At 42.1% G+C, this 27984-nt stretch overlaps 1 protein-coding gene across 1 annotated transcript in view; it reads left to right on the top strand.

The window, feature by feature from the left end:
• The window catches only part of IMPG2 (interphotoreceptor matrix proteoglycan 2), an 84545-nt gene that overhangs the window by 50498 nt on the left and 6063 nt on the right, over window positions 1-27984 (top strand). Inside the window, exons 9-18 of the mRNA XM_075907641.2 lie at window positions 2193-2251; window positions 4537-4554; window positions 7984-8228; window positions 9052-9137; window positions 16029-16347; window positions 16812-18538; window positions 20335-20554; window positions 22220-22430; window positions 24430-24618; window positions 25932-26130. Coding sequence (XP_075763756.2) covers window positions 2193-2251; window positions 4537-4554; window positions 7984-8228; window positions 9052-9137; window positions 16029-16347; window positions 16812-18538; window positions 20335-20554; window positions 22220-22430; window positions 24430-24618; window positions 25932-26130 — 3273 coding nt within the window. The remainder of the gene's footprint in view (window positions 1-2192; window positions 2252-4536; window positions 4555-7983; window positions 8229-9051; window positions 9138-16028; window positions 16348-16811; window positions 18539-20334; window positions 20555-22219; window positions 22431-24429; window positions 24619-25931; window positions 26131-27984) is intronic.

The raw sequence follows: 27984 nt of genomic DNA, 5'->3' as shown, positions 1-27984 counted from the left end.
ATGAGTCACTCATAGGGCTGTTGATGCTGGGCTTTAAGAAGTGTCAAGTTTCCCATTTCTCAGAATGGAATTCCATTTGATGTAAATAAAACTTCAGAGCTTCAAAGGCTGTTCAAAATGTTAGTGTTTCCTTATTCGTGACTGGCCAGATTTGTGTTCTTGTGCAACCTAGGCCATTTTAAGTCCCAGTGAGGACAACGCTGAGTCCCCAACTGCCAAAACAAAAAGAGTTCCCAGCTGAATTGTTTCAATTTTAATGAGCGGAATAAACCTGCAGATGACTAACAGCAACTAGCTTCAGTAGAGTGAATCCTCCTGAAGAGACAGAAGACAAGTTTATGAAGATCACAAAACCAAGCGAGTACCATCTGTAGGCAGCAACATTTTCTGAATGAGTGGCCGCCCCTTACATGCAATACGCCATCCATAACGTAGGCTGGCCACCCAGCCCATTCTCACTGCTCTTTCAGGCTTTAGCTCAGCAGAGCATTTAACAACCTGCTTAAATTCATCCCTATTCATGGACATACTCAAGCACATGCCTAACTGTCATTGAAGTAAATGGAAATTAAGCACAAAAGTGTTCTGCTGAATAAGGAAAGGCTGCTGACTCAGGGCCTGGACTCCTCCTGAAAATGAACCACTTCTACAGGTCCCAGAACTAGTGAGTCCATAATATTTGCTGTATTTTTATCCATTTTTTAAAAAAAGGAAAAAATAGTTATTGGGCCACTTATACATGTGTGTGCACCGCAACTGAGCATTTGTGTGACCATATTGTTGTAACTCTGGACCTTTCCCTTCCCCCCATACTCAATGACACGTCCACATTTGGACCATAAGCTCTTTGGAGCACAGACCATGTCTTCCTTTTGTATTAGGTAAGACCTCCAGCATGACTTTGGGTGCTGTAAAATAACAAACAATAATTACATTATTTTCTCTAGCTTTATTCCCATCTCAGTCTTATTAGTTGGAGCTCTTCTTGGCAAAGTCTGCTGAATCCATTATATGGGGGGCTAACTGTATGCCAGATTATGAATTAGGTGGGAAATAGATGTACTCTATCCTTAAGCCAAAGGGTGTGTCCACAACTCCCTCATATGGCCAGTTTACGTCAGACAACTTAATTTTCCTAGCTGTGTGGCCAAATACAGTAGTAGTGCCATAGTGTGTGTGGAAGAAATGTCAGATGGGAGGGGGCCACCTGGCATCTGGATATTCCATTTCTTTGATCCCCTGCCTAGTTCTTTCCGTGCTTGGACAAAGAAGCCCTTGAAAATCAGCAGCATTTGGGTCACACCAGACACCATATAAAAACAGGCTGGGGGGTGGGGGTGGAATCTGAGGAGCAGAAAAATCTTGGGATGACAGATCACAGGGATTTTTCTCTTCCAGCCTGCAAACAATTACCGATGATGTTTCCTATTTGTGGCCTGCTGTTGCAGCACAAGCCCCTATTTAATTAGGCCTGGATACATCAGCACTTTACCACCCGCAGATTTTCTCTCCTATCTGCACCCTCCTGCAATGGATTGTTCTCTCACCCCTGAACCCTTCGGAATTCCACCCACTTAAAGCAACCTTGCTACTTAAGCAGCAATGGGCTGTTCCTCTCTAGCACCTGGTCCTCTGATGCATCTCTGTGCTTTGCATTCTGCTGTTATGTTGCCTAGATTCTAAAGCTTTTGTCTTAATCTGTTCTACATTTAATCCGAAAAATTAGAGTTAGTCATAGCCTTTGGGGGGAAAAGGGGTTTGGGTGGATGAGCAGGGAAATAGTGTACGTCATGTTGAGACAGGGATAACTTCAGTTAAATGGACTCAGATGGAATCTGATTGTGTTTTAATGTCAGGCAATATGTGTTGAAAGGCCTCTACTGAATTAAGTTGGCAAAGAGCTCTGTTGTGATCATTCAGATTTATAGATCCCTTCTCTGTGTACAGTCAAATGTCTGTAGATCTCTGATAAGTGCTATGTGTAGTCTATTTCCTTCTGTTTTGGTAGCAAAGGGATGCCCTCCCATATATTAGGTCTATGTCCTTTTCTATTATAAATAACTCTTCTTTTTATGCAATACTGTAGATATTGCCTATTTTTTCCATTTCCACTTAATGCTATAAATCAATAGGAAACATCAATTGTATTATTTTTCATAAATCACATTTATCTCTCTCTATTTCCCAAATAGGTAAAAAATGCCTTTGAAGAATTACCTGGATACAGTAATATCCATGTGCTAGAATTCAGGTAAATAGATTTAAGGCATAAAATCCTAACGCTAGTGCTCGAGTAATTAATTTTCTTTCTTCTGCCACTGAAGTCAGCCGAAACCAATCTGTTCCATTCTCTCTGAAGCACCTAGCACTGAGCACTGTCAGACCACAGAATACTGGGCTAGATGGATCTTTGGTGTGACCCACTATGGCTATTCTTATGGTTTCATGATGTGTCTGAGCCTGTTTCTAGACCCTGGATAGTTTCAAGATTCTTTGTTCTAGGGATTTAAATTCAATAAAAATGTTTCTTCTGCCATTTAAGTTATGTATTTGATTATTGTCCAAGGTTCTCAAATGTTCATAATTTGACCCAGCTTAGTGTTAAATGCAGTGAACACAAACACTCTTGGGAAAACTGAGAGAGTATTTAACTTATTATCCAGTCTACTAGGGAAGACTGACTCAGTAGGTTAATGATGAAATCTATAACCTTTCACCTCTAAGTCACAAAGAGAACAAGATGAATAATTTTTAACAAGTTGTTTATTTTATGTATCTTGCTTGTCTTTTGGCACGTAAATAGTCTGTGAAAAGACTGAGTTTCTCCAATTTATTTTTCAAAATTATTCACTAAATCATTTTTGTAAAGATGGTTTTCAAGTGCTTTTTAGCAAAGTACTTGAAATTGAGACGTGAGCTGCTTTTTGGCTACACACACCACATGATATGTTTCTGTTTACTGATTTAGATTTAGTATAACTTTTAGGATTAGGTTTCTGATGTGAATACTCGGGAGGCTGAATATGAAATTTTGCACTATTTTATTTTTCTGAGTATTCCCGCCAGTAAACTCTGTTGCTACAATTGTCAGTGGAAGCAAAAATGGCAAGGGAAGAAAGATGCTTTTGTGGTCGGGGCACCAGATTGGGAGTTAGGAAATCTGGGTTCAATTCTCAGCACTGCCACAGACTTGCTCTGATTATCTTGAGCCGTGTCACTCAGCCTCTCGGTGCACCTGTTCTCCACATTTACAAGGATAATACTTCTTTGCTTTACGGAGGGATTGTGATGGTGTTCAGAGGCCATGGCTCTGAGTGCCATAGACAAGCTGATGCAGAATGAAATAATAAAACATTCAAAAGGTTATTTGTGGGCCTATTTTGGCTAAGATTTGCCCATTTTGTATAATAACAAATTCAAATTTAGCTCATTGTGCAATTGGCAACTATTAGTTGCTCTTTAGGTGTGTAAAATGAAGTGGTGGTCTCGTTGCATGGTTCATAGTTAACTGGTCACATCACATTCTCTCTAATATTTATCCTTGTTTTCAGTCTCTCCAAGGAAAACCAAACATTGCAGGAGCATGGGAACAGGTCTAGCCTTTCAGTTCTCACTTTTAGCAGAAGTCAGAATTCAAGCACCTGGATGTGGCAGCGTTGAAAAGCCTACATGGTCCCAGCATATGTAATACTAGTTCTGTGTATAAATCTCCATCAATGCCATTGAAATACTTCCTATCAGCTCCAGCAGCATGTAGATTAGGTACACTGCATATACCCCTAGCACAGGTACAACAAGCAATGTAGATGGTGAGGTATTCCTTAGGCATGTAAAGACATGCCAGAAGCTTAGATTATATACCCCACCTACACAGCTGCTTGTCTTCATGCCCAAACAGTGCTTGTCTATACTGTTCCTCTGCCTCCTTGTAGTTGGAGCCTTTCCCCATCAGAGTGAAAGGCTCTGGCAGTGGGGAGGCAGCAGAGAAAAGCTTGGGTCTGCCAGGGCCTTTCCCTTTTTGGAGACATTCACTGCCGCATGCAGCTAACCACTGCACTGTAGACACAGCCTGTCTTTCACCGTGACATGTAGCTACGTGTATGCTGCATGTCGCTGAGCCTGTGGACAAGGCTGTGACAAGACTGTTGGGTCTGGTGGAATATTCCAGAAAGGATGCTCTACTGTATTCCTGCGTTAAGAAATTCTGATAAGTAAACATGTTTGTGAACTTGCCCTGAGTAACATTATTGTGCCTGTGGTTTTTTTTTTTCTGATTTATGGTAGCACAACTGCACTGACTTACTAGAATGCTTCTTGGTCCCATGGAAGCCCGTAGTGAATTTCTAATTAAATTGAGTGAAACTAGAATTTGACCCCTTGGATAGCAGAATAACATTTTTTTTGTATGTTGTTTGAATTTATTTCCAAATTTGCCACATCTGTTGCATGTCAGAGCTGCCCCAGTAAGGCATAAACTAGAAGAATTGAATGACAACATTCTCATCTAACGTATTTATTTCTTTTTTTAATGTTTAGGTCTCCTGACGACGACAGGTAAAGGCAACATTTGCATATGTATCGTCATATAGTGTAGATTGAGACCTATCTGCTAGTTGCAGGAGACTATTAATTGTTCTGACTGTGTGTGTATGTCTCCAGAATTAAGAGTATCTCCAGTAAAATGATATCCCTTGTTGTAGACTAACTTAAAACTACAAGGAGCCGATCTGTTTTATGCTACCAATTGTCTAAATCTAATTTTCTTGTTTAACTGGTAACAGAGTTAAGTAGGAAACTCTGCCTAAACGTGAATCAGTGAGGTGAGCTATGATTTTTGTAGGAATCATGGAACACTAGAACTGGAAGGGACCTCGAGAGATCATAGGGTGTGTCTAGACTACGTGGCTCTGTCGCCAGATGAAGCCGCGATTTAAATAATCGCCACTTCATTTAAATTAAAATGGCTGCTGCACTGTGCTGATCAGCTGTTTGTCAGCTGAGCGCTGTAGTCTGGACGGTCCGCAGTCGACATCAAAGGCATTTGTCGACCTCCCCGGTATGCCTCGTGGGATGGTATAACAGGGAAAATGGTATATCCCTACAAACCCTATTTAGTTGTTTTAAGGCTAGTGTGGTTGAAAACTCCCCATAGAAGTTGTAATCACCCTTCTTTGATGGAAGGGGGGATCAGCATGGACCTGTTTAGGGAAAGGGACGTGTGTATGTGTGTATACTCTATGTATCCTTATAGATAGTATTTTGTGTGTGTGTGTATACAGGCAAGTCCTTTTCTCGCCCCAGAGGACTGGAGCGGCGGGATGCCCAGATGCGCTGCAGTCCTGCCGCCCCCGTCCTCCGGGGCGAGAAAAGCTGCTCCACGTCTCCCTGGTCTGCTGGGGGGGGGGGCTCCCCCCCCCCCCAGCAGACCAGGGAGACTGGAAGTAAAGCCGCGGAGCACGCCCGCAGCGGGACAGCACGGGCGCGCCTGGGCTGTCCCGCTGCGGGCGTGCTCCAAGGCTTTGCTCCCTGTCTCCCTGCAGACCAGGGAGACAGAGCAAAGCCGTGGAGGATGCAGGCGGTCCTGCCACCCGCGTCTCCCTGGTCTGCTGGGGGGGCGGGGGGGTGCAGCTAGTGCCCCCCCCCCCCAGCAGACCAGGCTTTTCTTGCCTACGCCTGGGGTAAAGCAGCTGGGGCACTGCCAGGTTGGTCCCGCAGCGCCGCTCCTCAGCGCTACTGTACCAACCCAGCAGCACCCCAGCTGCTCTGCCCCAGGCGTCCCCAAGTCAGCCGCTGCTGAAACTGACCAGCGCTGACTACAGGAAGCCCGAGGCAGAGTTGCTCTGCCCCGGGCTTCCTGTAATCAGCCGCTGATCAGTTTCAGCAGCGGCTGACTTGGGGACGCCTGGGTTTCTTAAGTTGAATCCGTATGTAAGTCAGAACTGGCGTCCAGATTCAGCCGCTGTTGAAACTGATCAGTTTCAGCAGTGGCTGACGCCAGTTCCGACTTACATACAGATTCAACTTAAGAACAAACCTACAGTCCCTATCTTGTACTTAATCCAGGTACTGCCTGTATATAAAAAAATTATGCATGCATATTACAGGGAATTAATACTTGAACTTTAATGGATTAGGAACCCACAGTTTATTGACTTTTTGTTAGAGATTTTCTAAAATGCAATCAGAGAGAGAACTCTTTGAAGCCCCTATTCCGTTAAATAATTTTGAAGTAATTTCCAGTTAATACAAGCTTCTTTGATTCCTTTTTTAGGAACTTACTTGACAAAAAAGTCAATGAACTGTGGGTTCCTAATACATTAAAGGTCAAATATAAATTCCATCTAGTTTACATCTTAACATAAAAATTGGTTTCCATAAACAAATCCAATAGAAAAGCAGCATTTGATCTTTGAAGAATGGATTGAAAGAAACAAATTTCTGGTTTTTTTTTTAAAGTAGAGTATTAAAGCCATCCCCTTGTTACCATGTGCTTCTGCAAGAAAGGATGCCCAAGACTCTAGTCAGAGAAACACTGCTCCAAGGAGCAGATGTTTGGACTGGTTTCAGGTGGATGACAGAATAGTTTTTAATTGCAGTTAACCACAAGTGACAGCATGTCTTTATTAAATCCAGGTATTATTCTCATCCAGCATATTGGGTTCTGATTTTTTGGCCTACTATTTCATTGTTGTGCTCTGTTTCCATTCCCCATAGCCATACATAGTGTCTGCAATGTGTCTACAATAGATGAAATTCAATGAAGGCGGCAACCGTGAAACTGCAGCAGAGTTGTGAGTTTAGTGCAGCTGCATTTGCTGCTTACAGCTGAACTGAGTTTAGCCCTGCCGGACTCTTAAGCCCAGACATTACTTAGCAATGCATGCCAGCTTTATGGCGAGAGGAAAACCTATATTTAGAGCAGGGTTTCCTGGTACTTCATAGACAACCCTATTTTCTCACTGTGTATGTTGTAGCACCAAAGTGTGAACCAGTATCTAAAGCACCCTAGTGCCCATGGTCTGTGTGGTAAATCTGATTAGCACACTGTCTTGTGGGAAAATAATTCCATGTGTGCTCATGAGAAGAAAATTCAGAAAACAGAGTAGGATTAGTACAAATAATTCAGATGTACAAATTTACAAAACAAACTTTTAATAAAAATTAATGAAACTATATTCTTATAAATAGGTACTTTTCCAGGCCTTAGAGATAATATGAATACATCTTCAGATCTATCAAGAGAACCATATAAAGAAGACTTAAATTGTGTAACCTGTCTACTATGAATGATCAAGGACTCTCAAAAGTTTATATTTGTGTTTGTTTACATTTTCCCAGTCTGATTTAATATCTCAGCCATTCGTGGGGTTGACAAGATCTAGTAAAAACCTGCTCTCCTTGCTTATAATGTTTCCACTCCCACTTCTGGATGTAGGTTGGCCTTATTAATCACTATGACATAAAGACAATGTAGCACTTTAAAGACTAACAAGATGGTTTATTAGATGATGAGCTTTCATGGGCCAGACCCACTTTCTCAGATCAAATAGTGGAAGAAAATAGTCACAACCATTTTCTTCCACTATTTGATCTGAGGAAGTGGGTCTGGCCCACAAAAGCTCATCATCTAATAAACCATCTTGTTAGTCTTTAAAGTGCTACATTGTCCTGCATTTTGCTTCAGCTACCCCAGACTAACACGGCTACATTTCTATCACTATGACATAAAGACAGATTTTGAGATTTTGAGTGTGGGTAGCGTGGTCTGAAACTTTTGCTACAACAATGAAATATTTTGCAGAGATGGGAAAAAGGCATAGACAAACATGAAAACAATTAAATACATTTTATCAAACACCCTTTTCAACTATTGCATCTTTTCCAAGCGTGAGACCTGGCTCTCAAACAACTAGATTGTCTGCTAGAGTTGCAAACTGTTTAGCTCTGATCTATAGTTGTTGTTTTTTCTTTATAAAACCACAGTGGCGTGGAGGTTCACTATTCTGTCACGTTTGTTGGGGAAGCCCTCAGCAATGCCACCTGGGACCTTATTAACCTTCATTCCAACAAAGTGGAGGACAACTCCTTTATGGAACTTGAGGATAACCCAACTGTTGTCTACACAGTCAGTGACTTCAGAACTTACATTGCTGAAATCCTTCAGAAGAACTCTTTCCTTGAAAATGTTTCTTTGACCTTGGACCCTGACTCTCTCCAGCTCATTAATGGTGTGTAGTCCTTAAAAAATGCTGTGCTATGGATATTAGAACTTGTGTTTAGAGAAGAGGAAGGATGTGGTGCAGTGGATTAGGAAAGTTCTCTGAAAAGGAGAAAGTTATTTGCACTAATATGGTGCATAGGGCTCTTTTTTTCTCCTGGTTTTATCAAATTCAATGTGAAGCACTAGTGGTAGGAACCCATCACTGAACCACTCTATTAGCCTCTCTTACATGACTTTAATACTGCGATGTTTAACTTTTAAGGTATGCATTGATTGTTTAAATCATGTATCAGCAACTGAAATATAATTTCTACCCAAAATGTATACTTTGTATGATATTGTGTGAATTTCACCCTAGTAGCACTGAATTGGACCATGGCAACACAGACTAAAGCCTGATAAGTGCTGGCTTTTCCAACCTTCTTGTTGCCAATGGAAATGATCTGTCTACAGTTGTTAAACTTGCTCTCTCTTTGTTTCAAATGTGACTGACAAAGGGAATTCCAGATTCAGAATCATTCTGGTGAGCACTTTGAGAAGATCCTGGAAGGAAATATAAGATGGGAGAGGGAAAATGAAGGAGGGTTTTAGTCCACAGTACCCTGATACTTGTACAATCAGCTTCCTTGCATTCTCTAAATGCATATTGAGTGATAAATTGGGCCGTAGACCAATTCAAATGCTGAATGTTTACTTATCCTGTGCTTTTAATTATTTTCACGCACTCCTCAGCTGTGACAGCATTTAAAAAACCACACTTGGCATCCAATAAACTACAATAAACATTGTGTATGAACTGTGATTTAGCAACATTTCTTTTATTTCTCCAGTAAAAGAAGTTCTCTCCCCCATACCTGAAGATACATCTAGGATTACTGAAAATCCAATTGTTCTTGTATCTCCAGAAGTTGATGATGTAAGTACATTTTTTAACTGCATTCTGATTCTAGTAACTCTGATTTGTCCTCCAGTCTCCTACTTACCAACACATCTGAATAGTTTAATTCTACAAGGTGGAAGTCTAGTCAGAATCCAGAAACGCAGCTCCCGTCCATGTTTGAAATACAGAACAAATGCTCAGAAACACACAATATAGAGATACACAGTCTCATGAAAGAACTCCGTTTTGAAAGTTCCTCCTTTTGTGAAATATTTGGTCTTTGAGTTAGTGGCACACCTTCTACAACAGAGCCTGACCTGTTCTTTTCAGTATAAGCCAATACTGTGTACTACTTACAACTTATCTAGCTGAGCCTTCATTGTAGGATTCCCTTTTGGTTTCTTGCAATGTTGTGAGTATATATGGCTTCATGGGGAAATGGTGGTCCTCACAACTGAAGAGTATCATTAGGGCCTTTGCTTGGAACAGTAGTCGTAGATGTGAGAGGAAATTTTGCCCATGGAAGAGACTGGATTAAAAAAGAATTTTGCAACAGCATTGTTCTTACTGAGAAGTGTAGTGCTCAGTTCTTACAAAAACAAAACAAATAAACAACCCCCCCCCCCCCAACCGTTCATCTCCATAACAGCAAAGGAAATCTAGAAAAGTCTTGGCCAGTACAAGAAGTATCCTTTTTTTTATGTCCATGTTTTCTCCAAAGTTGAAAGCATTTAAGGCAACCTTTGTCTATATAGCTCTAGTGATAAACTCAATTAAGCCACAACATTGAGACCCAGCTTCTGAACATCCTTAGATTTGGTGGTGATCCAGTCTAAAGTTTGATCAGGCCTATTATGCAGATAGTTTTGTGACCCTGGACACACTTAATTTCAGTTCAAATCTTCGAAGTCTTCATTAAGTAAATTCCATTGACTTCATATGAGTATGTTGTGATGTATACGCTATATTAACGTACGCTATAGTAATTAATATGTGTAGTATCAATAACTTCAGTGGGAATCTTTGGCTGATGAAAAGCTTCGGAAATAAACCTGTGCAATCTAGAAATTTGCATGGAGTTGATTGTGGTGAACAGCATGAATATATTGACTAATTTGTAGAGATTGGTTTTCTATATTGTATATTTGAGAGTTGAGTGAATTCTTAATAGTTTCTACACATGCATTAATAAATAATTTTAGCTGTTCGTATATTGCTTCTATGTTCACTTGCTGCAGATATTTTAGCAAATGAAAGTTTGCAATAATAATACATTTTAACTGGATTTTTAAAAATATTTTCTGGAAGTGAATTATGAACATGTAAAAGCAATTATGTGCAACAGAAACCTGATTCTAGTAGTTCTGTTTATCTAGTCAAGGAATAGAAACAATAGCATATGGCCTACTTTTCCAACTAAGAGCTTCAATTTTAGATCTTCAATACTTGCAGCAAGCTGCCCTGTGCAATCAACAATGCAGAAATTATTTGGGAAACAATTTAAATAAGAAAATCAAATTGCTTATGGACAGTTTACAAACAGGCTGAACTTTTAAAATTCCTTATAGGCAATATCAATACTTTACAGCTAAGTAGGTAATAATAGCACCAGTAAGAGAAAATACCTTTATTTTATAGTAATAGTTTAAATTTTAGGACACTATTTTAATGTCGTAATATTTGTGTGGGACTATCCTAATTTCACAAACTGATGAGATATCAGTGATCAATTAACTCTAGAGCCACCACTCACATCATAATCATGGTAGCTTGCTCAAATCCCAGAGATAGGATTTAAACCAGACTTTATTATTTTAAGAGCCTGGGTTATTGAATGTGATGTCTTTCGGGCAGCAAGCCCTGGAAAATTGTGGGGTTTTTTGGTTTTTACAGTGATATTTCATATTAGTAAATTGTTCAAATGATATTGGCAAAAAACAGATCATGCCACTATAATATTAAACTTGTTAATATAACATTATACTATAACAATAATCTTTGAAATGTATTAGTTGTCATAGGAACACCAATACACATTAAATAAATGATGAAGTGCAATTCTTGGCACCTGCATGCTAACATCTAAAACATTTTCATTGAAAAGTTATTGACACGAGTTTTAATTTTTTTTTAATACTTATTTCACTAATCTTGCAAAAAAGAGAGTTTTACACCACGCTGGTGATTTTTTTTTCCTTAAGATCGTTTCTGAAGCATAAAACTGCTATGTATTATTTTTTATTTTATTATAAATATTATAATATTAAAATATAATAACTTGCAATTGGTAAAATTAAAACCATCTACAAAGATATCAGGAGTGCAATAACAGCTACTCAAATACTTGCTAAATAGAGCAGAACAAATAATTCACAAGAAAACAGCTTATTTTGTGTGAAATTCACATTTTTTCTTATTCACAAATTGTTCACATGAATAAATCAGATAATTTAATTATGTATTCAAAATAATTTTCAAGTTACTTGAGAATAATTCTTAGATGTAGACTTTGAAGAATCCATTGCGAGTGTTCACAATTCTTGCTTTTACAGATTCATTACATAAATACAATATTTTTCTACTCCCTTATTGGATGAATTACCGTGTATACTCGATCATAAGCCGATGTTTTTTAAAGCACATGGTAAAGAGTGGGGGCTTATGATCAGGTCATTGTGCTTCACATTTTTTTTCTGCTGGTGAGGAGTTGGCAATCATCAGTTCCCAGCCCAGTAGGACAAAATGCTGGTGTGCTGGAACGTTTTATGTTCTTAGAACAGTTTGCCATTCCAGGTCAATGGGAGCAGCAGGAAGTGGCATCCAGCAGGTTCCTTGGCTCACGCTGCTTCCCTCAGTTCCCATTGGCTGGGAACGGCAAATGGCAGCCAGTGGGAGCTGAGAGGCTCCATGCCTACAGCCAGTTATGTCCCTCAGCCTGTGCTGCTTCGCGCAGCTTCCATTGCCTGGGACGTGCTGGCTGCCACTTCTTGCCACTTGTGTTGGCCAGAAACAGTGAATCACAGACTCTGGGAGTCTGCAGATGCTTCAGATAAACAAAACATTCCGACAGCTTACGCTGACGAGGTGGGACCAGAAGTTTGTAAACCACTGATATAGAAGCTTCAGGGGGTAGCTGAGTTAGTCTGTACAGGATAAACTTAAAAAACAACAAATGGTCTGGTAGCACATAGACTAACAAAACATGTAGATACAGATATAGAGTTCGTTTATAAACAGGTCATTGATTTTTTTTTTACTTTTTTTTCCTGTAACTTGGGGGGGGTCAGCTTATGAACAAATGGGTTTATGTTCGAGTATATACGGTATGTATCTAACTTGTCTTGCAGTATGATTCACTAGCATGGACCCCTGTCTTGGGTGGAGCCAGGTGTCTACATTACTAAATCTCACTGCAGGATAGAGACCTTACACAGCACAGATTGCAAGTTTTACAACCAAAGATGCCATCTGAAATTGACAAGTTGATCTTAAATGAGTTTTTGACAGATATTCATGCTAGTAAAGCAAATGGTTGAGGCCAAGTGAAAGAAGAAATGGTTAAATCAATATTTGTTTTGGAATTAAAATGAATATTTACTTTAAAAAAAATGCCCACTGTTCACTTAGCTGCATTGGTCACCATCAGGAATTGATTAACTGTTACAAAAATTATTCTTTTTCTTAAATTGTTGACATTTTTTTCATGCCCCCACTTTTCTCACCTTATTCCCTCAGTCTGAGAAAGACGCACTGGGGTGGACATTGCTCTAGCTTTCTGTGCCGAAGACTGGAAGCCAGGCTCTTCCATTCTAATCCGTTATGACATACTGACCCCTCTTTGGTCTTGGTTAAGTTACTTGATCTTTCCTCAGTGTTCAAAAAGGGGGCAGTACCTACCCCTACTTCCCAGAGGTACTGTGTGAATAGATTAACATTTGAAGATGAAAAGTGCTAAGCATTATGACTATTAAGATGTCCACATCCTAGCATAGTGTAGGAAAGAACAGAGAATAGTTTTGAAATCAAATGTGCTTTTCACCATGTATGCTGTTTGTTTACTTTCTGCATTTCCCTCAGCATGGAGATGAAAAGCCCTATGTAAGTTCTAAGTGTTCTGCCTCTTACTATAGTTTCCACTGTCTTAACAGGCTTTATAGAAACTGTGTGGTGTTACCCAAATATGCTTATGAACTGTAAGGAGATGGATGGGTTTCTGTAGTAGCCAGATGGACTTGCAGCTAGTGGGTAGATCATAAACTTGTTCTTTACTTGGCTGCCTTTGGGCCACATCCAACCCATGAGTCTCCCCCATTTGGCCCACCACTGAGCATCAGCTGCTCCTTCATGCCTGCTTGGGAAACAGCAGTACAGATTTCTTCCTCTTCCCGAGTCGAACCTATTCCTGTAGGAAGGGGGGAGCAGAGGAACCCTCCCAGCAGGGGCAGGGGAAGGAGAGAGCCAAAAGTGTAATTCAGTTCAGAGTGGCTTCACTCCTTGTTCTCTCCCTGTAACATCCCATCTGAGAAAGGGGAGAGAGGTGAAGGAGCCTAGCCCCTATACCCTGAAAGGCAGGAAGGGGGACTCTGCTGTAGCTTCCCTCCACCCTAGGCTGGAAGAATTGGTTGAAGAATTCCCATAAGAGCAGAGATGAGTGTGGGAATGATGCAGGGGCTTGGGAGCAGGATGGGCTAGAGGCAAGAACTAATGGGGGAGGGGTTCTGAGCAGATTGGGGGAACTGGAGGAGAACACTGATGGGGACTGGGCATATGCACTTGCATTTATTTTCCCTCTCTCATCATGCCATGTATTTAACTTCTAAACTTTTAATGTATATTTAAACACACTAGAGCTAGATTGTGTTGATAAATTTTGACTTAGTGATAGGCCTTTAATCGGGTGCTTATGCAATGTAAAGCATTCAGTAATTGACGTGCTTTTAGCAGTTCATGTGATTGTGTCCCGCACAGTAGTTTTTCAATAAAAGAAAAAGCCCAAAAAGCAACAGTCAAAATATCAGGCTTATAAAAAAGGAAATTAGATGTCCAATCATTTAGTTTCTTATGAGTTTAATTTCCTGTTTAAATGTCATAGTTTTAATAGAATTAATATGAATAGTATGCTGTTCTAATAGCATTGCGGTGCATTTGTAAAACTATGTGTTTACAAGATTTCATTGAGTATTGTCACTGTCACGCAAGATTAGTAAATGCAATCCAGCACACCGCTTGTGATCCCTGGCAGGCTCCTTAGAGAGTAAACATCTGGAGAGCCCTGTTACGCTAGAGCAGGCCTGGGCAAAACACCCTTCGTGGGCTGGATTCTGCCCACTAAGCCACCAGATCTGGCTCATGGACACAGCAGGGAGCCTCAGGCTGACTCCCTGCCTCTCCCACCCCCACATACTGCTGAGAAAAGCTGCTGCGGGAGTCTGTTTGAACAGCTGTGAGGCGGAGGCTGAGGGAGGAGAGGCTTCATGTGCTGCTCCCGTCCCCAGCACAATCTTATTGGCTGGTTTTTGGTCAATGGGTGCTGCTTGTTGTTAGCAGACAGCTTCTCCCCTCCCCTCAGGCCCACAGCTGTTCAAAAACCACATGGCCCTTGCAGCCAGTGTGGAGGTGGAACGGGGCAGACAGGGAGTCTGTTTGACAAGGCTGTTGGCTGGGAATCAAGCAGGTAAGTCTCTGGGCCAGAGACTACCTCTGGCACTCCAACCCTCTGCCCTCCACCCCACATACCTCAAACCCTCTGCCCCCCTCCTACACCCATGTTCCCTGACAGATCCTGCACTCCAGTCCCCTGCCCCAAGTCACAACCTGTCCTGCCCTAGGCCCCAACCCAAACCTCTTCTCCCTCTCCTAAACCCTACTCCTCTTCCCCAGGTCACAATCCAGACCTCTACACCCTAGTACCAGGTTACAGCTGCTTCCTTCACCCAAACTGCCTCCCGGCCCCACACTCACTCCTGCACTCTAATCCCTTACTGCAAGCTCCCTTCTGCACCCAATCTCCATCCCAGACTCCACACCACCTCCATTTATATGGAAGAGCGTGGCCCTTGACCACTTTCTAAATTCTTGGAGTGACCCCCCATCAAAAATTATTGCCCACTTCTGCCCTAGAGAGAGCTTTTTAGCCTGCCAAGATACGCAGGGTGCCTTATCCAGCCTGTGAAAACATGAAATTGAATAGTACTGGTGTATAACGAAGTATAAAAATGTGTCATGGAAGTCACTGATTCTGTGACTTCCAGAGACGTCTGTGACATTTTCCACTTCAGCCCTGGGGTGCAGAGGCTAGAGATCCCAGCTGCTGCAGGTGAAGCTGGGCCCTCACCCTTCTCGCTGTAGGGCTCAGGCTCTCATCCCACCTCAGGCCCATTTGGTTAGTTATTTTTAGTAAAAGTCAGGGAGAGGTCACAGGCTTCTGTGGATTTTCATTTAGTGCCCGTGAACTGTTCCTGACTTCACTAAAAATAACTTGGACACAGTCTTAATCTTATTTACAATGCACCAGTAAATTCTTTCAGTTGGTTGAAGGAAAACAGCTGTGCATAGGTGGGTCATATTCCCATCCACAGTATCCCACTGCTGTGGAATAGTATTTTCAAAGGAATGCTGCTGTTCTCTAAAGAATCTTTATTGGACCCTATCCTTTTGGAATGAACATGGGCTGACTTAAAATGTAGGTCACAGGCATGATCAGGTACATGCAGTCCTGCCCCTGTAACTTAACCATCAGCACCCATTGCTAATGCTCCTAGTTCAGAGTCCCTTGCTATTGCATTTTACCCTCAACCAGGGAAACAGAAGCCCACCAAGCAGAACCTGATGCTAGTTCACAGTTACTGTACCACTTAGCATAATGTGTGCAGTCCCTATGCAGACACAAGTCACCCAATAATAGATTGTTATGGGTTTGTCTCTCAGGATAATGCCCTTTTAGCTGAGCGGCCCTCCGCAGACGCAACAACTGCAAGCAATATCTTGCCACTTGATTTCACCAAACCAGGTTTCACTTTGGATAGAGAACAAGCCAATGGCAATGAGTTCTGGTTAAGGTCAGAGAATCTGGATTCGGAGAACAACTTTAATGGAACACCGGAGGCTGTCCTCACTTCTTCCCCTGCTGGGATGAATCTAAAGGAAGGGAGCCAGACTCTTCATTCTGTCACCACACCACAGCTAGACAGGGGCTCTCCTGTGGATTCTCAGGAATGGCTGTCTATCCCTGCTTCTTTAGAAGATGGTAAGTTACTTCACTTCATTTACTAAAGTTAAAGTCTGGATAGCAATGTATACCTTGTGCTCAAGAGTCCGGGCCCCCTCAAAGAACTTTTTAGAAAATCCTAGAAGTTCTATCCAATACCTATGTATTTAGTCAGTTTCACTTTCAGAGTAGAAAAACCAACTTCTGAATCTAAATGATTATAGCAACAAATAAGGCCTGTTCGCTCTGAAAAGATTAATGGTATATACACATCTCCCCTTGCCCATTCCAGTTTACAAAAACTGTGCCAAGTAGTTTGTTAGATATGATGATAGATAAATCCACGACAGTCGCTTTTAACTTTGGCACGTAAGGAGATCACGGTACTTAATAGAGAAAAACACAGTTACTGGTTCTTGGGGAGAAAAGAGAAATAGAATCTGACAAGCTAAAATTACAATTATAAACTATAACTAAATGAAAAATGTTGACTGTGTTTGCAGATGGAGGAGTGTCAGAAGGCTTTCTTCTGCCTTATAGTCTACGCCCTCATATTGTACCAAAAGAAATGCCATCCATAGCTACTTCTGTGGTTCCTATGACTTCTATGACAACAAAAGCCTCTACCTCAGTATCAGAACCTAATAATGGAAAGATCTCTACAGAGACTGCAGGAGACACCATGCTCATTGACATTGACTCCAAATTTCACAACAGTCTGGAGGAAGCAGACTTGTATCTAGAGGTGAACCCTGTGAAGCCTGATCTATATCCAGGAGGAGAAATTATATCTGAAGATGGATCTGGCTCAGGATTTGATGCTTCAGGACAAGAGGCATGGCCATGGGGCATAGTGACATTAGAGCCAGTTTTCCATCCTCTTCCTGAAAATGGACTGAATGATAAAAATGAGTCTCTGTTGATCAGAGAACAGGATATTCCTGAGGAACAGATCCTAGATTATATCATTGATTCTATAGAGAAATTAAATGATAATCCTGAGGATGGTGATGTGACCAACACAAGAAGGGAATTCCCTGATGACCTTCAGTCACATGGACCTGGACTTTCAGAAGCCACAACGCAGCAAGTATCTGTGGTGTGGACACAAGAAAACTTGAATATGGAACTATCCATGCAAACAGCAGAGGCATCAGGCATGTATGGTTATTCTTCATCCTTTTCATATGAGCCCGCAGTGGACTATCCTCCTTTAGATATGACAGAACAGACCACCACCTCGCCACATGAAAACGATCTCTTTACAGAACGTCATCTCTTTACATCTATAGGGACATACAGCATTAAACAAGCTGAGGTGTCCAGTGAGGATTATCAAATCATATATGAAGAAGCAGGAACCCAAAATGAGGAAGAGGCAAAGCCAGAAGTACTGTCCACAATAAGCCAATCAGATGTAGCTACTACAATAGGGCACCAAGACATGGATTCTTCATGGACTGGGCTCCTCAAGCCAGAAATAGCGCTTACAGCGACTCCTACAATAGACTCAGCAGTCACAGGTATTTTCATAGAGGAGCAGCAAACTCCAGATTTGCATTTGATAACTGAAGACATTGCTGGATCAATTGCTGTGAAACCCTTGAACAGTCGGCCAACTCACAACACAGAAAGGGCATCTGAGAAACCTACTGATCAATACCTGCAATCTGAAGCACCAAATATGGTTGATGTTTCAACCATAGGTCCTTATATCTTGGAGCTGGCCACTGATCCAGAAGATTTCACTGGACAGTCTAGTACAGACCATGACATTAGTACCCTGGATAACTTAAATATGGCAGTGGATTCTTTTGCAACAGTGACTATAACAAAAAGTGCTATTGGTCCTCTGTCCAGTTCACCTACTCTACATTATACAGTATCTCAGACTACTGTTAGCTCAACAAAATTGGGGCAGGACACGACAACAGAAGTACAGGATACTTCAGTGGAGCTGGATCACACAGGCACAATGTTTTATCCTCCTGAAATGAACCTGGAAGAAAGAAGTATGACAGAGAGTCGCATGGAGCTATCGACTAATGCCCACTCCACAGAGATGGCCAGCATAGCTTGGCCAACGCACGCAAATCGCAATACTACCGTGTCCTCACGAGCTTTAGTGGTATTCTTTAGTCTCCGTGTTACCAACATGCTGTTCTCAGAGGACCTATTCAATAAAAATTCCCCTGAATATAAGGCACTGGAGCAACGATTCTTAGAACTGGTAAGAGTCACTTTATGATAAATATTACTAGCATCTACCATAAGCCCTAAATTAAAAACATTTCCTATAATGCATATGAGCAAAGAGGGAGGGAGAGAGAGAGAGATTTTGTTTGCAAATAAACTATATTGGCCTAGTGGATCCCACAGGTTGAGAATAACTCATTGATGTTAGTAGATGTTACTTTTATTTTGTAGTAAGAGAATTTGGTTGAAAAATGTAAAGCTTTTATTTTAATATTAGGATGTTAAATTTTGACATTTAATTGGTGTGGGACAGATCTACCAAGGCAAAAGTAAGTTTCTTAGGGTATGTCTACACTAGCCCCCTAGTTCGAACTAGGGAAGCTAATGTAGGCATTCAACGTTGCAAATGAAGCCCGGGATTTAAATATCCTGGGCTTTATTTGCATGTTCCCATCCGGTTGCCATTTTTAAATTCCACTAGTCTGAAGTAACTGCCCGCGACTACATGCGGCAGTGAAACGGTAATTCGAACCAAGTCCTCATGGAATGAGGTGTAACAGTTTACACCTCATTCCATGAGGACTTGGTTCGAATTACCTTTTCACTACCGCGTGTAGTCGCGGGCAGTTACTTCAGACTAGTGGAATTAAAAAATGGCGACCGGACGGGAACATGCAAATCAAGCGCGGGATATTTAAATTCCGGGCTTCATTTGCAACTTCGAATGCCTACATTAGCCTCCCTAGTTCAAACTAGGGGGCTAGTGTAGACATACCCTCCTTAAATATTTAATAATACTGGGACAGATAGTTGGCCGCTATAGATCATATATAGGTTGAACTTCTTTAGTCCAGTACCCTGGGGACATGACGGGTGCCGAACCATAGAATTTGTCAAACCATGGGAGGTCAATATTGTCTAGAAGCATTAACAACATTTCCACTGCTTACTGGGCTCTTAGAAGACATTAGGGGTCAATTAAGGTTAAAAAAACAGCACAGATCATTGAGAGCCAGGACTGGTGGCTGAAAACAAACTTTATGGAACTGTGGGAAACTTGGTCACATCCATGATAAGTGGACACCTGGCTAACTAAATTTGCTCCGTTCCATGGATGTTGCTGGACCAGAGAGTTTAATTGGCTGTAGTTTAATTGGCTCCATGGGATTCTTGTGTTAATTTCTGAACAGAGTCTTTATTTGCTCTGTCCATAGGTGAAAGGTAAAATAATTGGGAATGTAATTTGGAGTGTAGAGTGATATGTTACTGAATGATCTCACCTGTTTTAAAATATTTTATTCTGAAAATGTCTACTCTATTAAATCTCTAGTTGAGTGAGTTAAATTGCCTCTAGATCTACTTATCTCTTAAATAGCCTATGGGTGGCAGAAGGCCGCCAGAGTAATGATCAGATTTTAAGCTGAAACATCTTCCTTTGTATATTACATCAATTAGTTTGGCTGGAGTAGCCAAATGTATAAAAGCTGACATTCAATGAGATAAGTCCTGCTCTTTCAGTATGCGCCTTGCTTGCATTAAGATAGAACACTGCATCCAGTGGGCTATGCTTCTGTTTTAGAACAAGAAGCCTGCTGTGATTTGCTCTCTTTTATGGAAATTATGTGAATCTCTCAGACAAGCTGCATATGGGCTGTATGGGCTTCAGCCGGATACAGTTTTGACACCTTTTTAAAATTTAATTTGTACAAAATAGCTAGTCAGTTTGATGTAATAGCTGCAGAGTTGACCTGGACCGTCAATTCAGCAATAGATCTTCCATCACTGGATTTATCTCTCAGCACAGATATCATTGTGTTTCCCACACTGCAGCTGGTTCCCTACCTCCAGTCCAATCTAACAGGTTTCCAGAATCTTGAAATCCTGAACTTCAGGAATGGCAGCATTGTGGTAAACAGCCGAATGAAGTTTCAAAAACCTGTGCCTCGCAATGTCACTAATGCTGTCTATATAATTCTGGAAGACTTCTGCAACACTGCCTACCAGACCATGAACTTGGCCATTGACAAGTACTCCCTGGATGTGGAATCAGGTAATGACACTATGAGGATGCTGCCAGTTCATTAAGTAGCACCTGCCATATCAAATAAGCTCAGGGTTGAGAAACTGAGCTGACTTTCTCAGTGTCTCAGATCCTTAGAGAAGTGCACCCACCATTCTGCTCCATCTTAAGAGTTTTTTAAAAACTGGGAAAACCAATCTGTTTAGAGGGGCAGATTAAGGCAAAGTTGGAACCAAGATTCACCAAAACTTTACAGCCTCCTAGAGAAATTTGGGGTCACGTTTGGTGCTGACCTACATCCTGTGTAACTCCACCAACTTCACACTGGGTTGCAGACAGAGGGAAGGTTAGAACATAGAATTTGGCTCTTGTTTTCCCAGATACCTTCCCACCCTGACTGTCTCTCTACTCCCTCACCCGCTCCAGCATACTCATGTTCCTGGCTCCCCCATTTGGCTGGACTCTTCCATGCAGCTCTTTGTTGACAGGAAAATCCTTCCTCCCAGAAACAACCCATTTAAGGACATAAGTATACTGGGAAATTGCTTCATGTTAGAATATGATGTTGAGTCATGGGAACAACTTACTGCTAAGTGCTCAGTATAGCTAGGGTTAATATCCTGGCAGCTGCTCCAAGTTCACTGTACCAAACGTGTTAATTAGCCTGACTCCTTAGGTCACCTAATATTACATAAGCTAAAAACGGACTCCAAACTGGACTCTTATGTTCTGGTCATTCTTGAGTCTTTAATGCCCAAAAGAGGATGCATCTTTACTCTAGAATTCCAGTTCTGATCTCAGTAATCATGGAAGAGACCTTTCTGTAATTAATTCCTCTGGTTAAGGAAGGGAGGAGAGGAATCTGTTTTGTATTTTTCTATTCCTCCATTTCCAGAGAGATTTGTAGGAAAACAAGATCCCCCCTTGCAATTAAAGAGGCAGCATTTGCCAACAATTAGCATAGATTGGCAACTGAGAAATATTTTCCTTATACTTAAAAAAACAGGAAATAACTGTGAGATGTGTTGGCAAATGGTGACTCCTGCGTTGATGTAGCTTGTCCTCCAACAGAAAGTGGGAGAGATGATTAGAAAAGGGCAGTTTAAAAATCAATACTGAAGTTTTCTAACCAAATTAAATCATGTCATTTTACATCTGTGTGCACACATTAGCTAGCACACTGTGTGTACTGCATGAATGCAGGCAAACCTCACTGTGCTCTCCTCAGGGCCTGTAGTGTGGCTCTTCTATTGTGGATAGGGCTGGAGATCAGCCATATTTTAAATAAAAAGTAACTTGGAGAAATGGCAAAAGTTTTAATGATAGAAAGCATGAAAGAAGCAGCATAGGCCTGTGGGTAGAGAACCAAAAATAAGGGACAGGAGACCTACATTCTATGCTCTGCTGTCCCACTGATTGACTGTATGGCCTTAAGTAAGTCACTTATTATCCCTGTAGTACAGATGGGAAAATAGGGTACAAAGAGGTTGACACCACTGACTTTCTTTTGCAGAGCTCTTAGAAATCTATGCATTAGAAGAGCTATAGTTGTACTAACAATGACTGGGAGTCTTAAATGATCTCCTGGGTTAGTTTTCACCACGGTAGGTGGTAATGCGCATTGACCTAGAGCAGAGCAGGTAGCTAAAACTATTCACTCTCTTACCTCCACTCTCTGCATGTCTCTGTTGTCAGGAGATCAAGCCGATCCTTGCAAGTTCCAGGCCTGCAATGAGTTCTCTGAATGCTTAGTAAATCGCTGGAGTGGTGAGGCTGAGTGTGTGTGTTATCCTGGCTATCTAAGCATTGAAGGATTGCCTTGTAATAGCATATGTGACCTACAACCAGATTTTTGCCAAAATGATGGGAAGTGCGACATAATCCCAGGACAAGGGGCCATATGTAGGTATGTTATCCTTTGTCTTCGTATCTTTCACAAACAGGAAGTACAAACTTTTGCTTTACCTATTCTATAGCCCCTTCCCCAAAAATCCCAAAACAAGAAACAAAACTCTACACCCACAAGGCATTGTGTTGAGTGTAATGATAGAGGTTCCTAATAATAACACTCAAGACATTATTTGATGTATTCATGTGGTAAAACACATTATCAAGAAAGTTCAGTTCCTTGATTCTTTTACAAACTTCAGATTTGTAATAAGGATGTTAAATTGCGGTTAATTGACTAGTCGAGTAGTTGATGTACATTTCAAAGGAGGAATGTGGAAGTGCCTAAGAGCCCCAGTGGGGGCTCTTGTACATTTCAAAGGAGGAATGTGGAACTCCGCTTGCAGCCAGGGGGAAGTCCTGCTGAGTCGGGCTGCACAGGGGCCAGCTTTGAAATGTACAAGAGTCCCCAGCAGGAGCTCTTGTGCATTTCAAAGCCACAGCGCCCTCATGGAGCCCGGGGTCAGCAGGGGACTCAGAGTCCCTTGCTGACCCAGGGTTGCATGCTGTGCTGCATGTCGTGCAGAGCCCAGCTGACCCCGGGTTCTGCGGAAATGCCGCGCGGTACCCAGGGTGAGCTGGGAGTCCCCAGCTGACCCCAGGCTCCACGGCACTTCCCTTTGAATTTCAATTCTGCGTTTCAAAGGGGCAGCGTATATAGCTGATCCGGGGTTCAGCTGTGCGGCGCTGCCTCTCTGAAACACCGAAGCAGTGTTTTAAAGGGGTAGCACCACACAGCTGATCTGGGGCTTGGCTGTACGGTGGCTGCCCTTTTGAAATGCCTAGGAGGTTTTAAAGGGGCAGCACTGCACAGCTGATTCCTGGCTCAGCTGGGCGGTACTGCCGCTTTGAAGTACCCTCTCTTCCCCTTCCCCTCTTTGCTGCTTCCATATGATAGAGGCAGCAAGTTGGTGGGGGGGGGAGTCGATGAATTGACTGACTATCCGATAAGCATTTGCTTATGTGATAGTCGACAAGTCCTTTACATCCTTAATTTGTAAGGCAGATTAAATATACTAGAGTTAAAAATGGTACTCCCAATTTAAAGGAAACCAATATGAACAAATATCAAAATGGTCCAAATTATGAAAGACCAAAACAAAGACATACTAGAATATAAACAGCTCTTTTTTCAATTTTTGAAAGACACTGGTCTATTTTGAGAGGCAGTCTATTCTGGCATGATACCCTACACCATTATACAGGGAACTGAGAATGACTAGCAAAATGAATAATAGGACAATGAAGGCTGGACATTTAATACATTTTTGGTACCAGAGGCTTGAGGCCTGATTCTGATCTCACACTGGTATAACTCTTAACTATTTTAGTGGGGTTGCTCTGTATTAGCTACATATTCAAAATATTTAATTGTCTTTGGGGGAACCACTACAGTATTTTAAAAAACAAGCCATGAATTTCAACAAAAGGGATTGGGTAGCAGAAGAAAGAAAAAGGAAATTAACACACTAATAATTAAGCTAGAAAAAAAATCTCCTTCAAATAGGCATTTTGGTCTCAGCAATTAGGATCCATGCTTTACTCAAATAAGAGTTACAATAGCCAACAACATTAGAGAAATTAAATATCCCCCTTATAGCTTTAAAATATTTAAAATATATTTTAAAGATGTCTTATAAATTAACAGTTCTTAATCTTTCAATCATAGATTTGCATTACACATTTAATTTAATTTAAGTGTAGGTAAGATCATCTGTAACACACACTTTTGTCAATAATAAACAGCATTTAAAAATTCCTACAAAAGATATCCCAATATATTAGCTAAATTGTGGTCTATTAAAATTCTTAAACAACCTTAACTGGTATGTGAGAAACAAAAAGTATAATGCTTAGTAAATACTGAAGAAAGATGTCTTATTTTTCCATTAATCTCTTGGTATTAGTATTTAACGGTTTCCTTGGTGGGTTTTTTCCCCGGGTATGTGGGATTACAGATGTCGTGTAGGTGAGAACTGGTGGTACAGAGGAGAGCACTGTGAAGAGTATGTCTCAGAGCCATTGGTTGTGGGTATTGCAATTGCTTCAGTGGCTGGCTTCCTTCTTGTGGCATCTGCTGTAATTTTCTTCCTGGCCAGGACCCTGCGAGACCAGTACTCCAAAAGTGATTCTGAGGACTCATTAGGGTATGTAGACCATCTAATATTCTAGAGCACTATTGACCCCACCGCCTACGGCTCTAATATGACTCCCAAATTACAAACTTGAGTAACAAAAGGTGAATGCCCTCAAGGATTGAAGGTATAATCTCCACCACTTCTTCCAATTGATTTTCTAATTCGGGATGTAGGGACTGCAGCAGCTCCCCACTTGCTCAAACCCTGCGGGGCCCACAGCAGGCAGAAAGCTGTTCCAACAGGCCGACCAGGGCAGACCCTGTCAGTAGCAGGCTCAGCCCTGCCTCACACCACTGCAGGCAGGGTCTGCTGCCACTGGTTGGCTGGAGAAGCCCTTTTCCATGATGGGCCTGGCCAAAGCAGCATGTTACAACAGGGGCTGCTCTAACCGGCTGGCTGGTGCAGCCCTTGTCCTCAGCAAGATGGGGCAGGGAAGACTGTTCCAGCCTGGTCACAGCACCCTCCCCTCCTTTTTAATTGGTTAACTGGTTAAATATAATGTTTAACCAATTAACCAATTACATGGAATTTTACATCCCTATTTCTAACCTGCTAACAAGTGAGGATTTAACTTCATCCTGCTAGCTTTCCTCCAAGCCCAGTTTGTTGGAAAACACTGGGTCAGTATGTCCAACGCACCAGTCAGATCAGATGCAGCAGAGGCTATGGTGCTGAACGTCATCAGTATAGTGCGGAGACACAAGTCCATATTGCCTCACTAAGTGCTTCATCTGCACAAGAGAGGTGGGTTTGCCCTGAATCTGTATGAGCAAAGATCATGTGAGCAACTACTCAAAAGCTACTTTGTGGGATTTCTTCTAGAGAAGGTAATGGAAACACTCAAGACACTCTGTCCTGCCAGGGAGTGCACGTGCCAACAGCATACAAGACTGCATGAAACAATATGAGAAACAATCATCACCTCCTGCCTAGATTTTTTGACTTTCAGGGCTGAAGCTAGATTGAACATGGTCAAAGAAATCCCAGGACTTCAAAATTGCTTCATCACAGTTTTTTGAAGTTCCCTTCACAATTGGAAACTGAATGTTGGTCATGAGCTAACAGACTGTCAGAACGTTCTTTTGTGAGCAGAGGCCATACAATGGCTTTAAGCATAGCTAGCAGTCTACCCCAAAAGGAGGCACTGGTAGTTTACAAAGACAACAAGCTCACTTCCCCTCTGGCCTCAATAATCCTGAGGAACGTGAATGGAACTCTACTGCTGTTGCCTAAAATACTCTGACGATCTATTGATCCAGGTTTTGAAGAGCGCACTGAAAGACTGCAATACTTGACCTGTACTTTGTTTTCCTCTTTCACAGGCAGGGGGATAGCCTCTCCTCCATTGAGAATGCAGTGAAGTACAACCCAATGTATGAGAGTGATACTACCGGATACAGCCACTACTATCGGAGATACCCACAGCTCACCTCCTACAGCTCTACCAGTGCAGAGACGTCCACGGACTACAGCAGTGAAGAGATCAGGCACATTTATGAGCATAGTGAGCTCACAAAGGAGGTGGGTGACTTTGAAGTTTGCTCCCCACAGTGCCAGGTAGTGAGCACAGGCATGGGACTAAAACCAAACCCTGTTGGGTGTCGTAAAACTCCCTGAGCACTTGTGTTCAAAATACAAGTATGGGGCTTGTGGCTGCACCCTGTCTGGATGTAGGAGATGACTTCTTGCCTACAGACAGACAGACAGCTAGATTTCACATGGTTAAGAAGCTGCATGTTTACATATTTGGGTATTTTTACAGCTAAAGATACTCCTGTCCTACCAGAGGCACACAACTTAAAAAAAAATTGTCAAGTTGACAGGGCTGTCCCTCGGGGGGCACAGGCCCTAGGGCAGCCCCCTGCTGCAGGCCCTTCCCCACCTCTGCTCCACTCCTTCCCCTAAGCCCTGCCCCTTGTCCTACCTCTTCTTTGCCCCTTGTCCCAAATCCCCTCTCTCTGAGCAACATGAGCAGGGGAATTACTAGAAGGGCCAGCGTGAGGGAGCAGCAGGGGTTGCCCCTGCCCCCCTGCACTCACTGGAGTGGCGGGAGTGGCCCAGCAGCCTGCCGTGCTCTGCTTCCTGCTGCCAGGTTGAAACAGAGCTCAGAAGGCTGGAAGGAGATGGTGGAGAAGTCTGCCAAGTTGCTCAGGCTCCTACCACCTCAGTGAGCGTGGGAGAGGGGCCACCCCTATGCTTCCCCACACCAGGCCCCCAGGTGATCCCCCGGACCACACAGGACCCCATTCATAGGACATTTGAGGCAGCTGCCACAGGGCCCCCCAGAATGCAGCACTTGTGGCAGTCACCCCAAACTGTCCTGTGAACAGGACAGCTCTGCAAGTTGGTGTCCTCCCAAAAAGCCATTTGTTTTTATCCCTGGAGGAAGCAGTGCCCCTTTTAAGAGTTGTCCTATAGGGGGAGGGATAGCTCAGTGGTTTGAGCATTGGCCTGCTAAACCCAGGGTTGAGCGCTCAATCCTTGAGGGGGCCATTTAGGGATCTAGGGCAAATCTGATAAGGATGGTACTTGGTCCTGCCATGAGGGCAGGGGACTTGACTGAATGATCTCGCAAGGTCCCTTCCATCTCTATGAGATAGGTATATCTCCATATATTATATTTGTATAGCTAGAATATCTCCTCCAAGGGTACACACATTCTTCTAAATCTTTATTTCTTACTAGAATCTGCTGCCGAGTTTGGGAGCATTGTCCTATTTCCACATCAGTGTGTAGACGGCAAAATGTATCCCACAGCTAGGATGCTAGTCTGGGGGTCTGCAAATGAGGCTTTTAGTCTAATTTGTGTCAACAATCTAGTGATGAAGCCTTGAGCAAACCACACTGTTGCTATTGTACAGATCAGGAAATGAGGTCTAAGATGGAAATGATACTGACTCCCCTGTGTCAAATGTTCATCTCAAAAGGTGCTCCAGAACAGTAATAGATCTTAAATGTGGGAGAGAGCAGGCCCCAGGAAGGATGTTATTCTGGAGGCCTATGTCATGGTTGAGGCCTTTAGCTATTCAATGTTTAAATGAGTAAAATTAATGTTAATTTCCACCAGTTTTTAAATCTATAGATGACTTAAATTATAATGCTACAGCCATTTTTAGCATCATCTTGGCTTACCAGTTGTGTTGACCAACTATAAGCAAATATATACCACAAAAAGAGCTGTTTGTGTCTTGTCTAAAGTAGCATATCTAATGGAATATTCTTTCAGTGACCAATAGTCGTGAAGGTTTTTTTAGCTGTATTTTTAATAGTACCTCAGTGCTTTGTATAAACTATAGTTGTCATTCCTGTAGTCTCTATCACTGTAGGACATGATTGTTCTCTCACTGTCACTACACTGAAATCTACATTGTTTTA

The sequence above is a fragment of the Pelodiscus sinensis genome, chromosome 1 (genome assembly GCF_052426305.1).
Source record: "Pelodiscus sinensis isolate ZL-2025 chromosome 1, ASM5242630v1, whole genome shotgun sequence".
Lineage (NCBI taxonomy): Eukaryota > Metazoa > Chordata > Testudines > Trionychidae > Pelodiscus > Pelodiscus sinensis.
This window is presented reverse-complemented; position numbering and strand designations above follow the sequence as displayed.